General features: G+C 40.5%; 1 protein-coding gene across 1 annotated transcript in view; it reads left to right on the plus strand.

Moving 5' to 3' along the window:
* The first annotated feature begins 280 nt into the window (after positions 1–280).
* The window catches only part of LOC108800593 (putative ferric-chelate reductase 1), a 37,452-nt gene continuing 22,114 nt past the window's right edge, over positions 281–15,618 (plus strand). The window contains exon 1 of the mRNA XM_018572573.1: positions 281–407. Within this exon, the coding sequence (XP_018428075.1) occupies positions 281–407 (127 nt within the window). The remainder of the gene's footprint in view (positions 408–15,618) is intronic.

A 15,618-nucleotide genomic window follows, 5' to 3' on the forward strand; every position in this document is an offset into this window, starting at 1 on the left:
TTTTATAATGTGCATACATTAATTCCAATGTCTGAAATAACATTCAAGCTTGCTCTTCATTTTGCAGTCACTCTCACCAGCAGTACTGGTTCCACTCAGTTTAAAGGTTTTCTAATCCAAGCCCGATCAGGCGATGATCCCACCCCATTGGGCTCCTTTCAACCCACTTCATCAGATTCACAGACTCTGACTTGCACATCGACTGATGTGAGTATGAAAACGTATTTAATGTATGTCTCTGCAGGGGCGTCCCGAGGCCAGGTGTCACCGGGAGCGGGGAATGACAGCCCGCCGTGACATCATCGCTCATGCTCGTGACGTCCCCACACACGTGTACGATGACATCATCGCGCATGCGCGGTCATCTTGTTGCCGCCTGCCTGTGGCCATCTTGGTGATGGACGCCAGTAAAGGGAGGAGGAGACGTTCTAAGAAATGCTTAAAGTAGATGTCTCACCCCACCCCCCACCACCACCTCTATTCAAGCTTGGCTTCTCCATTTTTACATAATCTATTGTCTGCCACACACAATGCTGTTTTAATACCTCTCTCTGAGCAGGTTAATATAATGACACCTCCTATCTCCAATTATGCAAATACAATCACTCATTACCTCCATGAGGTCTCTGCCCTCATGCTGGTTGCGATTAAGAAATTATGTGGATTGGAGCAACAGTCACCACATATATTCCCAGATGATTTTTGTATTGTATTCATTCTGAATTGAAAAAGCTGGCCAGATGACCAGTGAAACGTCTTCAAAAAAAATACAGCAAGTCCAGTTGCCTTGACTTATTTTTTACAGATATACCATAACTTGGATGAATGAGAACCTTCACAGACACAATGACCTAAAGCACACGTCCAAAAGCACCCAGAAATGGTTTCAGACAAAGCACTGGAGAGTACTGGACTGGCCAGCAATAAGTCCAGAACTAAATCCCATAGAGCCCCTGTAGAGAGATCTCAAAACAGCAGTTGGGAAAAGGAACCCTTCCAATCTGAGGGACCCGGAGCAGTTGGTGAAAGAAGAGTGGTCCAAAATTCCTGTATAAACTCATTGATGGTTATAGGAAGCGATTTCAGTTATTTTTTCCAAGAACTGTGCTACTAAATATTAATTGAGGGTGCCAATAATTTTGTCCAGTTCATTTTTTGAGTTTTCCGTGGAATGTGTCAGGTTTGCCTTTTTTTTCTCAACTTTTTTGTATCATACCAATACAAACAAAAGAAATAAACATGAGAATGCCTAAACACTTGTAATTGCAAAATGTTTCTGGCCGAAGTAATGCATTATCTGACAGAAATGCAGGGGTGCCCATATTTTGGGCCATGACTGTGTGTATGTGTATGTGTATGTATATATATCTATACAGAGGTCAGGGTGTGACGCACAGTACAGAGGTCAGGGTGTGACGCACAGTACAGAGGTCAGGGTGTGACGCACAGTACAGAGGTCAGGGTGTGTCGCACAGTACAGAGGTCAGTACACAGTACAGAGGTCAGTAGTCAGAATGTAACGGTGCAGAGGTCACAAAGAAAGTACAGGGACTTACAGTTGCTTTGACCTCTTATTCTCCTGGTGATGGTGGGGGAGCAGCGAGGTTTCCTACACGTCCAGCCAGCTTTCTCTCCTGTGCAGCAGAAGCCGGGCAACTGCAGTTCGGCCGTCTTCCTCTCCCACCAATGGCAGCTGAGGTGGGCGGAGGAAACTGCTGTGGCCGCCAAGGAGCCCAATCGAAGTGGGCACAGACGATGGCAGTCAAGCTTCTTGTTCTCTTCTCCCCGCCGCCGCATTCTTAAAGTCAGAGCAGTCTTAAAGAGGCCCCCCTCCCAGTCCACATCTTTCAGACGTTATTAATCTGAGTTGCCCCACTCAGTATGCCCCTCGCTTGCGGCTCTGATCACACCTGTCAGCGTTCCCTCTCTCTCCTCCTGGCCGCTGCAGCTTCAGAGCGGCCGGGAGGACAGAGAGGGATCGCAGAGAGCTAGTGCTCTGGATGGGACACTACCGCCGCGGTGATTGTTCGATTTCTGTTCTCTCTTTTCATTCTCGGACGCTCTGTAGCTGCAGCAGCCGAGAAAGAGAAGAGAGAACAGAAGCGAGCGAGCGATCGCATCACGTATAATGACAGAGTGGGGTCAGAGCATGCTGCGCAGAAGTCGTCAACTGTCTACAGAGTCAATAGCTACAGACCTCCAAACTTCATGTGGCCTTCAGATTGGCACAACAACAGTGTGCAGAGAGCTTCATGGAATGTGTTTCCATGGCCCAGCAGCTGCATCCAAGCCTTACATCACCAACTGCAATGCAAAGCGTCCAATGCAGAGGTGTAAAGCACGGCGCCACGGGACTCTAGAGAAGTGGACACGTGTTCTCTGGAGTGACGAATCACGCTTCTCTGTCTGGCAATCCGATGCACGTGTCTTGGTTTGTTAATCCAGTAATGGTACTTCCCAGAACTCATCTCAGGTGATCTGAGTCCACACCTCCTAATTTATAACGAATAATGATAAATTATCTCTGTATATATACTGAACAAGTTAATGATGAATATAAACAATCTAATTAATATATGCACTAAAAATGAAATGTTGATGGACAAATAATTAATGTGAATAAGATATCCCATGTATGAATATTGATGTAAAGCTATTAATGACGAATGTAAATTACAAAAGTATATATCCTATTGACAAATGGAATATAAGGAATTATGTATATAATTATGGAAATTAACTGAATTTTATTAATTCATTGATATACTATATGTTGATTAGACCTCGTGGTTTAACATTAATATTAATTTACATTGCATTATATGTTTTTTTTTAAAACAGATTATTTCTGAAAGTCGATATATGCAAACATACAGAATAAATACAAAAACCCCCCCCTGAAGAAGCCTGTGTGAGCGTAACGCGTAGGGGACTCATCAATTAGTAATATACCTGCAATAGAACGTTATCAAATATGAATATGTATATATGAATGTACAAAGAAATGTATGTAATGCGGTTTGCAAATAGATATATCAGCATTAGTCTTAGACTTAGAGGCATGATATTCTGAGATACACAGGAGTATGAACTGCATGAGAAAAATTTGTTTTTTATATATCTAACAAAAATCTAAATAAATACTTCTTAACCATTTACATCTGAGTCCTTTCTAAACACACTCCATCACAATAGAAATATTGTTAATGGTTGTTAAACGTGTCTTGGTTTGGCGGTTGCCGGGAGAACGGTACTTGCCTGACTGCATTGTGCCAAGTGTAAAGTTTGGTGGGGGGTGGATTATGGCATGGGGTTGCTTTTCAGGGGTTGGGCTTGGCCACTTAGTTCCAGTGAAGGGAACTCTTAAGGCATCAGCATACCAAGACATTTTGGACAATTTCATGCTCCCAACTGTGTGGGAACAGTTTTGGGGTGGCCCCTTCCTGTTCCGACATGACTGCACACCATTGCACAAAGCAATATCCATAAAGACATGGAGGAGTGAGTTTGGGGTGGAGGAACTTGACTGGCCTGCACAGAGTCCTGACCTCAACCCGATAGAACACCTGTGGGATGAATTAGAGCAGAGGTTGCGAGCCAGACCTTTTTGTCCAACATCAGTACCTGAACTCACTTATGCGCTTCTGGAAGAATGGTCAAACATTCCCATAGACACATTCCTAAACCTTGTGGACGCCTTCCCAGAAGAGTTGAAGCTGTTATGGCTGCAAAGGGTGGGCCAACTCAATATTGAACCCTACGGACTAAGACTGAGATGCCATTAGAGTTCATGTGCATGTAAAGGCAGGCGTCCAAATACTTTTGGTAATATAGTGTGTATATAATTAGGCCCTGCCTACAAACCAATGCCTATAAAAAAAACTGAAATAACAATTTTGGTGCAGTTGACTATTAAACACACAAATTAATTATTATACGGCATGATAAGCAATATCAACAATGTAACAGCATAGGATATTGATTATGTATATGGGATATGAATGATGTATATGGGATATGGATTATGTATATGGAACCCCTTGTGCTATTCCAATCAAGTAAAATATTACAAGATGAATGTGATGGTGATAAACAAAACCTTGACATCCTCTGCAATGCAAATGCTTGCGAGTCCATTGTACAGATAAATGACAGGTAAATGTAGACCAGTTATGAGCAGCACAAGCAATCTTTTTTCTCCAGTTTTTATCTATCATCTATTTTAATATCATAGAACAGCACAAGTTTAAGTTCATAATGTACTTGCAGAGTGCAGTCAGTCGAACGAGCGATAGTGGAAAGACCAGCATACGGATGACATGGGTAGCACCAGGGCCGGCCTTAGGGGTGTGCAAGCAGTGCTGCCGCACAGGGCCACATGGCAAGAAGGGCGCCGTGCGGCCGACACAGCTCGTCCTGGGGGCGGCTTCTCTCCCCCTCACCGCTGGGCGCTGGCCATCCGATATGACAGCACTCCCTCGTCCGCCCCCCCCCCACTTATATGGCGTCTGTCGCAGAGGATCAGAGGGAGGTCGGTACACGAGCTCCCTCCGGTCCCCTCTCCGCTGTCAGAATGCGGAACTGATGTATATTACATCACTTCCACATTCTCGTGTCACTCTCAGGTGTATATTACATCACTTCCGCATTCTTGTGACTCTCCAGCTTCAGATGCCGGAGAGAAGCTGATGAAGCAGATCTTTGCTTCATCAGCTTCTTCAGGGGGGTCCTAGGTGACATTAGGGGTCTTGAAGACCCCTGATGTCTCCATAAAGAGGACCTAAAGCAAAACAAACGACAAACGCACTCAACAATTTGTTACCAGTTATACAGTAAGGTGCACACGAAATGGGCTTTGAACGACGGTGGTACAGTAGAAAGGCATCATGGCACACATGGCACACACTAAGGACAATGACAGAGGTCCTTAGTGGTGAGACAAGTTGTTTTACATGCTGGTTTGTGAGTGTGCCATAAAGAGGACCTGTCACATATTTTGCTATCACATAGGGGGGTTTTCCAACCCCCTATGTGATAGCAAAATATGTGACAGGTCCTCTTTATGGCACACTCACAAACCAGCATGTAAAACAACTTGTCTCACCACTAAGGACCTCTGTCATTGTCCTTAGTGGTGAGACAAGTTGTTTTACATGCTGGTTTGTGAGTGTGCCATAAAGAGGACCTGTCACATATTTTGCTATCACATAGGGGGGTTTTCCAACCCCCTATGTGATAGCAAAATATGTGACAGGTCCTCTTTATGGCACACTCACAAACCAGCATGTAAAACAACTTGTCTCACCACTAAGGACCTCTGTCATTGTCCTTAGTGGTGAGACAAGTTGTTTTACATGCTGGTTTGTGAGTGTGCCATAAAGAGGACCTGTCACATATTTTGCTATCACATAGGGGGGTTTTCCAACCCCCTATGTGATAGCAAAATATGTGACAGGTCCTCTTTATGGCACACTCACAAACCAGCATGTAAAACAACTTGTCTCACCACTAAGGACCTCTGTCATTGTCCTTAGTGGTGAGACAAGTTGTTTTACATGCTGGTTTGTGAGTGTGCCATAAAGAGGACCTGTCACATATTTTGCTATCACATAGGGGGGTTTTCCAACCCCCTATGTGATAGCAATAAAGTTTCCCCCCTAAAAATGTAAAGTTACAATTAAAAAAGAATAAAAAATTTTTTTAAAGTCCCCCCATACATACACGCATGCAAACAGGCGTCGGGTGCGCATACGTGTGAAAACGACGATTTCGCCCATTACGCCGCACATGTTACATATCGCCGCGAACGTCGGAATGAGAGAAATAATTGTAGGGCCATCAATCACTGATAACACTAAACTGATGAGCGGTAAAAGCTTTTAAAGCGTCACCTATGGTCAATTTTGGGCATGGTAATTTTTTTGTGATTTCGCGGGTGCGCGCAATTTTAAAGCATGACATGTTTGGTGTCTATTTACGCGACGTGACCCCGCTTTTTATATTTTACCAAAAATATGGGTAATAAATGGGTGTGGCAACTGGGGGTGTGGTCACTAAAGGGTGTGGCCGCTAAGGGGTGTGGTCACTTAGGGGCGCTGTAAAGCTTCTCGCACAGGGCGCCTAAAGGCCTAAGGCCGGTCCTGGGTAGCACCAACTTCCACCACTGCAAGTAATGAAATCAGGTAAGATTCTTCTGAGTATTAGTATAAGTTAGCAAGTATCTAAAGTAAGCTATTAACACAAAGCCTAATTTCTCTAGAGAAACACATTATATATTATACTTCACTATACTATATAGTAATATACTGCCAGCAGACATAATATTCTTTTTTCTTGTAATATAAACTTAAAGAGGAACTTTACCCTTATCTTTAAAATGACAACAAAGGAACCTTTAGAAATGTTTAGTAATGACAATCTACAAACACATACTTCTATATAACTGTAGTATTTTTATTCTTTGCATACCTTATTTTTCTTTTCCTCCCCAGTGTTCTCATGGTGGCCATATTTACTAAGGATAGATTAATCCATCTCCCATTACTTCCTGGAACTGTGGCACATGTGACTAGGACATGTGACCATGCACATCATCTCAAAGGGAAAAATGCCTTTCCCTGACATCTTGAAAGATTGTGCAGTTAACTGATAAGATTTGCACTGTGATGCAACCTTCCCAAGCACAGGCTACATCACTAGTGCCTAAGAGGACCAGGAAGTGGAAAAACAGTAATTGTAGGTATAAGATTAATGAATGTAAGATGATTTCATATCAGCATGCAGAGCTGAATGCTGATGTGATTTTGTAGTGAAAGGGGATAAAGGTCCACTTTAACACTTTTAGGTTAATGAAGAACTACACCCTCCTATCTTTTCCAGCCAAGGAAGGTGCCTCTTAGCCTCTATCTGGAGTGCAGTTGCCATGGTGATCAGCAATGACACCAGCCATTTGAGGACTTTAAAGTGTGGTTGAGAGAGCTGAAATGAGCACACAGGCAACCCTGACAGTTATAACCAAAACTTAGCAAACATATTGGTAACTGGCTAAATTGGTGGCTGTAGTTCACCTTTAAGTAGGATATTGCATCCAGTTAAAATAAGTTATTGCTTAGCAACCAAAGATGTGGGTTTTTTACAGAATATATTTGGAAAGAAAAGTGTAAATATTAATTATTTACTAAACTATTTTTTTCAGAGCTAAAGTCGTACAGTCGAAGAAGGTTTTCTGGACTAATGTTGTTAGTTCAAACCTTTCATATTTGTCAGTGCCCAGCAACACAGCCAGTTCCACTACAAGCACCACCACCTCATCTAGTTCCACTTTGAGCCCAAATGTTAATGTAAACAATGGGACATCGGTTACAACAACCTCCGTCAACAAACAGCCTACTAGCGGATCCCCACTTCCTGTAAGTTTATTTTATCATTACCATTTCATGTTATTTTTTTATTGCCAGAAGTAACAGGGAAGTGTCAAGGTACTCCTGAGTCCAATAACCAAAGGCTCCCAAATGCCTTGGCAGAATTATGAAAATGTATTTAATGTAAGTCTCGGGATAAGCTATAGCTGAATAAGTAGCAGGAAAGTATAATGATATATTCTGATGCTGCTGAATTGCATTGAACCAAATTATTATACGGCATAATAAGTAATATCAACAATGTAACAGCATGGGATATAGATTATGTATATGGGCTATGGATTATGTATATGGAACACCTTGTGCTATTCTAATCAAGTAAAATATTACAAGATGAATGTGATGGTGATAAACAAAACCTTCACATCCTCTGCAATGCAAATGCTTGCGAGTCCATTGTACAGATAAGTGACAGGTAAATGTAGACCAGTTATGAGCAGCACAAGCAATCTTTTTTCTTCAGTTTTTATCTATAGAGTTTTTAATATCATAGAACAGCACAAGTTTAAGTTCATAATGTACTTGCAGAGTGCAGTCAGTCGAACGAGCGATAGTGGAAAGACCAGCATACGGATGACATGGGTAGCACCAACTTCCACCACTGCAAGTAATGAAATCAGGTAAGATTCTTCTGAGTATTAGTATAATTTAGCAAGTATCTAAATTAAGCTATTAACACAAAGCCTAAATTCTCTAGAGAAACACATTATAAAACATTATATATTATACTTCACTATACTATATAGTAATATACTGCCAGCAGACATAATATTCTTTTTTCTTGTAATATAAACTTGAAGAGGAACTTTACCCTTATCTTTAAAATGACAACAAAGGAACCTTTAGAAATTTTTAGTAATAACAATCTACAAACACATACTTCTATATAACTGTAGTATTTATTTTTCTTTGCATACCTTATTTTTCTTTTCCTCCCCAGTGTTCTCATGGTGGCCATATTTACTAAGGATAGATTAATCCATCTCCCATTACTCCCTGGAACTGTGGCACATGTGACTAGGACATGTGACCATGCACATCATCTCAAAGGGAAAAATGCCTTTCCCTGACATCTTGAAAGATTGTGCAGTTAACTGATAAGATTTGCACTGTGATGTAACCTTCCCAGGCACAGGCTACATCACTAGTGCCTAAGAGGACCCGAAGTGGAAAAATAGTAATTGTCGGTATAAGAATTTTTTATCTTATTTAACTAATGAATGTAAGATGATTTCATATCAGCATGCAGAGCTGAATGCTGATGTGATTTTGTAGTGAAAGGGGATAAAGTACCACTTTAAAACTTTTAGGTTAAAGAAGAACTACACCCTCCTATCTTTTCCAGCCAAGGAACGTGCCTCTTAGCCTCTATCTGTACTGCAGTTGCCATGGTGATCAGCTATGGCACCAGCCATTTGAGGACTTCAAAGTGTGGTTGAGAGCTGAAATGAGCACACAGGCAACCCTCTGACAGTTATAACGAAAACCTAGCAAATATAATGGTAACTGGCTAAATTGGTGGCTGTAGTTCTGCTTTAAGTTGGATATTGCATCCAGCTGAAATAAGTTATTGCTTAGCAACCAAAGATGTGGGTTTTTTACAGAATATCTTTGGAAAGAAATGTGGTGTAAATATTAATTATTTACTAAACTATTTTTTCAGAGACACAGTTGTACAGTCGAAGACGGTTTTCTGGACTAATATTGTTAGTTCAAACCTTTCATATTTGTCAGTGCCCAGCAACACAACCAGTTCCACTACAAGCACCACCACCTCCTCTAGTTCCACTTTGGGCCAAAAAGTCAATGTAAACAATGGGACATCGTTTACAACAACCTCTGCCAACAAACAGCCTACTAGCAGATCCCCACTACCTGTAAGTTTATTTTATCATTACCATTTCATGTTATTTTTTATTACCAGAAGTAACAGGGAAGTGTCAGGTACTGCTGAGTCCAATAACCAAAGGCTCCCAAAAGCCTTGGCTTGATTAGAGCAGAATTATGAAAATGTATTTAATGTAAGTCTCGGGATAAGCTATAGCTGAATAAGTAGCAGGAAAGTATTATGATGTATTCTGATGCTGCTGAATTGAACCAAATTATTATACGGCATGATAAGTAATATCAACAATGTAACAGCATGCGATATGAATTATGTATACGGGATATGGACTATGTATATGGAACCCCTTGTGCTATTCTATTCAAGTAAAATATTACAAGATGAATGTGATGGTAATAAACAAAACCTTCACATCCTCTGCAATACAAATGCTTGCGAGTCCATTGTACAGATAAATGACAGGTAAATGTAGACCAGTTATGAGCAGCACAAGCAATCTTTTTTCTCCAGTTTTTATCTATAGAGTTTTTAATATCATAGAACAGCACAAGTTTAAGCTCATAATGTACTTGCAGAGTGCAGTCAGTCAAACGAGCAATAATGGAAAGACCAGCATACAGATGACATGGGTAGCACCAACTTCCACCACTGCAAGTAATGAAATCAGGTAAGATTCTTCTGAGTATTAGTATAAGTTAGCAAGTATCTAAAGTAAGCTATTAACACATGAAGCCTAATTTATCTAGAGAAAGACTATACAGTATATTATACTTCACTATACTATATACCGTATATACTCGAGTATAAGCCGTCCCGAATATAAGCCGAGGTACCTAATTTGACCAAAAAAACTGGGAAAAAGTATTGACCCGAATATAAGCCGAGGGTGGGAAATACTGCCAGCTGACATAATATTATTTTTTTCGGAATATACACTTAAAGAGGAACTTTACCCTTATCTTTGAAACGACACCAAAGGCACCTTTAGAAATGTTTAGTAATGGCAATCTACAAACACATACTTCTAGTTAATTGCAGTGTTTTTATTCTTTGCATACCTCATTTTTCTTTTCCTCCCCAGTGTTCTCATGGTGGCCATTTTTACTAAGGATAGATTAATCCATCTCCTATTACTTCCTGGCACATGTGACTAGGACAAGTGACCACGTACATCATCTCAAAGGGAAAAATGCCTTTCCCTGAGATCTTGAAAGATTTTGCAGTTAACTGATAAGATTTGCACTGTGATGTAACCTTTCCAGGCACAGGCTACATCACTAGTGCCTAAGAGGACCAGGAAGTGGAAAAACAGTTATTGTAGGTATAAGAACATGTTTTTTATTTAACTAATGAATGTAAGATGATTTCATATCAGCATGCAGAGCTGAACATGCTGCTGTGATTTTGTAGTGAAAGGCGATAAAGGTCCACTTTAACACTTTTAGGTTAAAGCAGAAGTACACCATCCTATCTTCTCCAGCCAAGGAAGGTGCCTCTTAGCCTCTATCTGGACTGCAGTTGCCATGGTGATCAGCTATGACACCAGCCATTTGAGGACTTTAAAGTTAATGGTTGAGAGCTGAAATGAGCACACAGGCAACCCTGACAGTTATAACGACAACTTAGCAAACAATGGTAACTGGCTAAATTGGTGGCTGTAGTTCTGCTTAGTAGGATATTGGATCCAGCTAAAATAAGTTATTGCTTAGCAACTAAAGATGTGGGGTTTTTACAGAATATATTTGGAAAGAAAAGTGATGGAAATATTAATTTTTTACTAAACTATTTTTTCAGAGCCACAGTCGTACAGTCGAAGACGGTTTTCTGGACTAATGTTGTTAGTTCAAAACTTTCATATTTGGCAGTGCCCAGCAACACAGCCAGTTCCATTACAAGCACCACCACCTCATCTAGTTCCACTTTGGGCCCAAAAGTCAATGTAAACAATGGGACATCGGTTACAACAACCTCTGTCAACAAACAGTTTATTTTATCATTTTTATTACCAGAAGTAACAGGGATATGTCAGGTACTCCTGAGTCCAAAAACCAAAGGCTCCCAAATGACTTGGTTTGATTAGGGCAGAATTATTTATTTTGGTAGTCCAGATATTTATTTGTATAATATCTTTTTAGTGTAAGGATTTCCCATCACTTCCTGTCGTTGTGATGTGATAGAGGATACAAGTGATAGAGGGTACAGTAGTCACTGGGACAGGAAGGCACTTCAATAAGAAAAAAAAAATGTCAGTAGTTTTTCCCCACTACAAGATGTGTTTTTTTGTTTTGTCTCCTTTGGAGAATTATTTCCACAGGTTCCTGTTCCCTAATAGGGACAGAGACAGCAATAAAAAGAGACAGTGACTCCTGAAGTACTCACACTGGCCAAACAGCCTCCAAAAACATTATGGGGGTTATTCACTAAGGAGCTGAAGGATTAAGCCGAACATTCGGCTAATTCTTCAGCTCCCTTCAGCTGCAGGAACCCTTCGGGGCTGCTGTATGGGCTGTGGGGAAGAGGCCCTTGTCCCCATCGGCATGGGTACAAGGTGTTTTTCCAGGGGGGACCCCTGGAAAAGCACCCTCCCAATGCCGAGGGCATGTGGCCTGGTATGGTGCAGAGAGTGGGGGGGCTCTCGCTCGTCCACCCCAATTTCTGCACTTCCAGGTGAGTGCCCAGGTTAAGGGTCTGATTTTGAATCTTAGGGAGGACCCCATGGTTTTTTTCCCATTATTTGGCAGTGGGGTTCCCCCTTAAAATTCATACCTTAGGCCTAGAGGGCCTGGTATGTTTTGTTGTGGGTACCCCCATGCACTTAAAAAAACATTTTTTTTTAACTGGGGGTCCCTCTTAAAATTCTACCAGATCTAAAGGGTTTGGTAAGGCTTGGGAAAGGGTCCCCACACCGTTAATTTTTTTAACCTATTCGCGAACAGCAAAGAATGAACTGACGAACGCCCACCTCAGCCGATCCAGATGTTGGATTGGCTGAGGGGAACATGTTCTTTACTTCGGTGCAACCGAACACACTGAGGCTGTTCGGCTGAGCCGAAGCCAGCCAATGCACGGTTGAAAACAGCCGTATGTGGTTGAAGTGAATAGCCGAACTGGGTTTGACTCTATTCACTTTGGCTTGGTAATTCACTCGGCTTCCTTCTGCAGCTTAGTGAATAATCCTCTATATATTAAAGTGTATCATGTATAGCCATCATTTTTTACTTTTTGTAAAGAATAATCTTTCTGTCTGTGTCCTGATAGGGAGATTTAACTTCACTTTCTGCCCGAAAAAACTAAATGAAGTCAGAGGAAATGCCTCCAAAGCAATTAGGCAGTTGTCACTGGAACAAGTGTTCCAACTGAAATATTTTCCCTCACCTCCTGTTCTGGTAACAACTATAAAATGTCCTCTAGCTCTGCAGCAAAATGTGGCACACTAGTTATTATACAATCATCAATCATCACAATTATTTATAAAAGCATAGAAATTGATGTAGCTCAGACTCTAGTCTTTGATAGAGATAGATAGATAGATAGATAGATAGATAGATAGATAGATACAGATAGTGATAGCTAGAAAGATAGATTTATTTATTACAGGTATTTATAAAGCACTGACAATTTATGCAGCACTTTACATCAGTCCCTACCCTCAAGGAGCTTACAATCTACTGTATGGTCCCTATCTCACATGCATACATATAAGGGACAATTTAGACAAGAGCCAATTTACCTAGATAGATAGATAAATAGATAGATAGATAGATAGATAGATAGATAGATAGATAGATAGATAGATAAATAGATAGATAGATAGATAGATAGATAGATAGATAGATAGATAGATAGATACTTTAGATCACTTCAGATAGATTGAATATACAGTATATACTGTAGATAAGGTGTACATAGATACAGATAGATAGATTGATAGATAGACTTTGTCTTATAATTCTGACTTTTAATTACATAGTTACATAGTATTTGAGGTTGAATAAAGACATTAGTTCATCAAGTCCAACCTAGGATCTCGAGTGAAACATTTTATGTGACAGGTGAAGAATTTTCAAGCAATCCTGTTATCCTGTGTTGTCGCAGCCTTTATTTCATGAAACAATAAATTCTGATCATTTTCTTCAAGCCAGAAGAAGCAGTGTCTCCAGTGTACAGTATATATACAACATACTAAGTATACATAAATGGCTGGAAATAGTCTATATTGTTATGTGTCGATGGCAGTATGACTGCAGTAATACATGATGCCATGCATGTATGATGTATATATATATATATTATTTTTTTTAAATATATTACAAAAATTTGAAACAAGTATTGAAGCCTAAAGGGATTGGAAAATAATGTAAACACATTGCTGAAATAAAAGATATTTGTTTTTTAATTCTACAAAGGTGGTTATAGTTTGCATATGTTGAAATAAGCCTGTGGTTTGTTCACAAGGCGTGTATGTGATAATATGCATGCATATTTTGCTAAAATATAATAGTTGCTTCGTTTTTATGGCATACAAAGTGAAAAATGTGTCTGCTTCTAGTACGGCAAAACTTAATTAAAGAGGATCTCAACTGTATGCAAGAAAAGGCAAACAGAAGACAAAGGACTAGTCACCATTATTGCTTATAGTCTCCCTGCAGCTGATCTTTTCCCCTCTACTGACTTACTATGCCTTCTACTACACTGTGTGCCTGTGTGGCGGCAATAACCCGGGCAGAGGCAGAGCTTTGCTTCCTTATGTCAGAATTGCCTCCCTGTTGACTGGTGTTCTGATTACTGGCATAAGAATTATCAAATAGCAGCAGGAAATGTACAGGAAGCACTCCCCAGAATGTCACAGTAGTGACATTTCCAAATCAAACCCCAAATCTTGTGAGACTAGCAGTCAAGGGCATCAGTGCCTTGGATGATTTTACACTGCAGATATATACCAATGAGGCTTAAAATGAACCTGTGCCCAGACTATGCACACTAAAGTATTTACTCATTCTGAACAAACACCAAACATGCTTTAAAACAAGCCACCATTCACCTTTGTAGGTATACGTATTGTGGAAAATAACCCCTGTCAGATTTCTATTAATGACTGTATCCCCACTGGAGAGATCACCTTCTCTATTTTCCCTGATGATCATTGTCACTTGGACAGAAATTAAAACAGAGCTCCAGGATTTTTGTTTATTAAGCCTTGCAGTAGGGCTACCCCATACTGCAATGGTTAACTGCCCGTTTGTGTCTGGGTTAAAAAAAAACCTAAAGATTTACTCACCTGAACTGCTGGGCCAGCTTCTTCTTAGATCGGGTCCTGGAATGTCTCTCTACGTCCTCTGCAGGAATCTAAAGGGTCCAGCAAATCATCATGTATATACACTATGCATAGATATGAGGTTGCTGAGGAACATGGAGACTGGACTTCAGGGAACGCCATGACAGCTGGCAGGCTCGGAGCATTCGTTCACCATATCTTTGCTATTTTAGCACCTAGACACAAATGAGCACTTCATCCTTGCAATGCCATGGTAACCCCACTTCAAGGGTTAATAAAACAATTCCAGGAGTTATGGGGTATCCTTGTCTCATCTCTCCAGTACACATAGGGTCCCTCTAACTGCCAAGCTTTGGATTATCTGAACTCCACCACGACAAGAGCGACCATCCTGCGCAGGGACAGAAACATTCCCTGCACGCCTTTTTTGCACCTTAGGTTACCCGATATCCGCAAGGTGATTTCAGCTGATTTCTATGCGAATATCACACTCTTTCTTCTACATTTATCAAAAATGTATCTATAGCTTTGCACCATAAAATAATACACTTAGTCGGATCTCTCTTGAGACTTTTTGTCCTCAGTTTTGTTGCTCCTACTGCTCGGAGTTGTGTTTCTTTCAATCTCTTGTTTAGTTTAATCATTTGTATTGAGATTGCAGTCCATCACAAGAGTGAGTTTGGAGCGGTGGCTACTTTACAACACACACAAGAACCATGGGGAACAAAAGTAGCCACCCTCCAGAAGGAAGGACAGTGAATTCAGAGATGATTTGAGGATCTACATTCGAGTGATAAACGAATAAGCTACATTTCTGTTAATAGTTAGGGTACTTGAATGCATTTTTAAGATTGAACTCCTGAGTTTAGTGTCACTTTAACTAAATAACAAAGCAAAATATATAAAAGAACTAGTAACTTAACAAAATCATCCCAGGTTCCAGAATTATTTCGCGTTTCTGTCAATCAGTATGTGTGTATCAATAAATCTGTTGGGTCCAGTGATTCTGTTCCTACTACCTGTTGCTTATCTCCTGCACTCTAATCTCTGCAGCAGAGAAAGCTGTGCGTTTCCAG

Source organism: Nanorana parkeri, unplaced genomic scaffold, assembly GCF_000935625.1.
Source record: "Nanorana parkeri isolate BGI_ZX_2015 unplaced genomic scaffold, ASM93562v1 scaffold2075, whole genome shotgun sequence".
In the NCBI taxonomy this organism is placed as follows: domain Eukaryota; kingdom Metazoa; phylum Chordata; class Amphibia; order Anura; family Dicroglossidae; genus Nanorana; species Nanorana parkeri.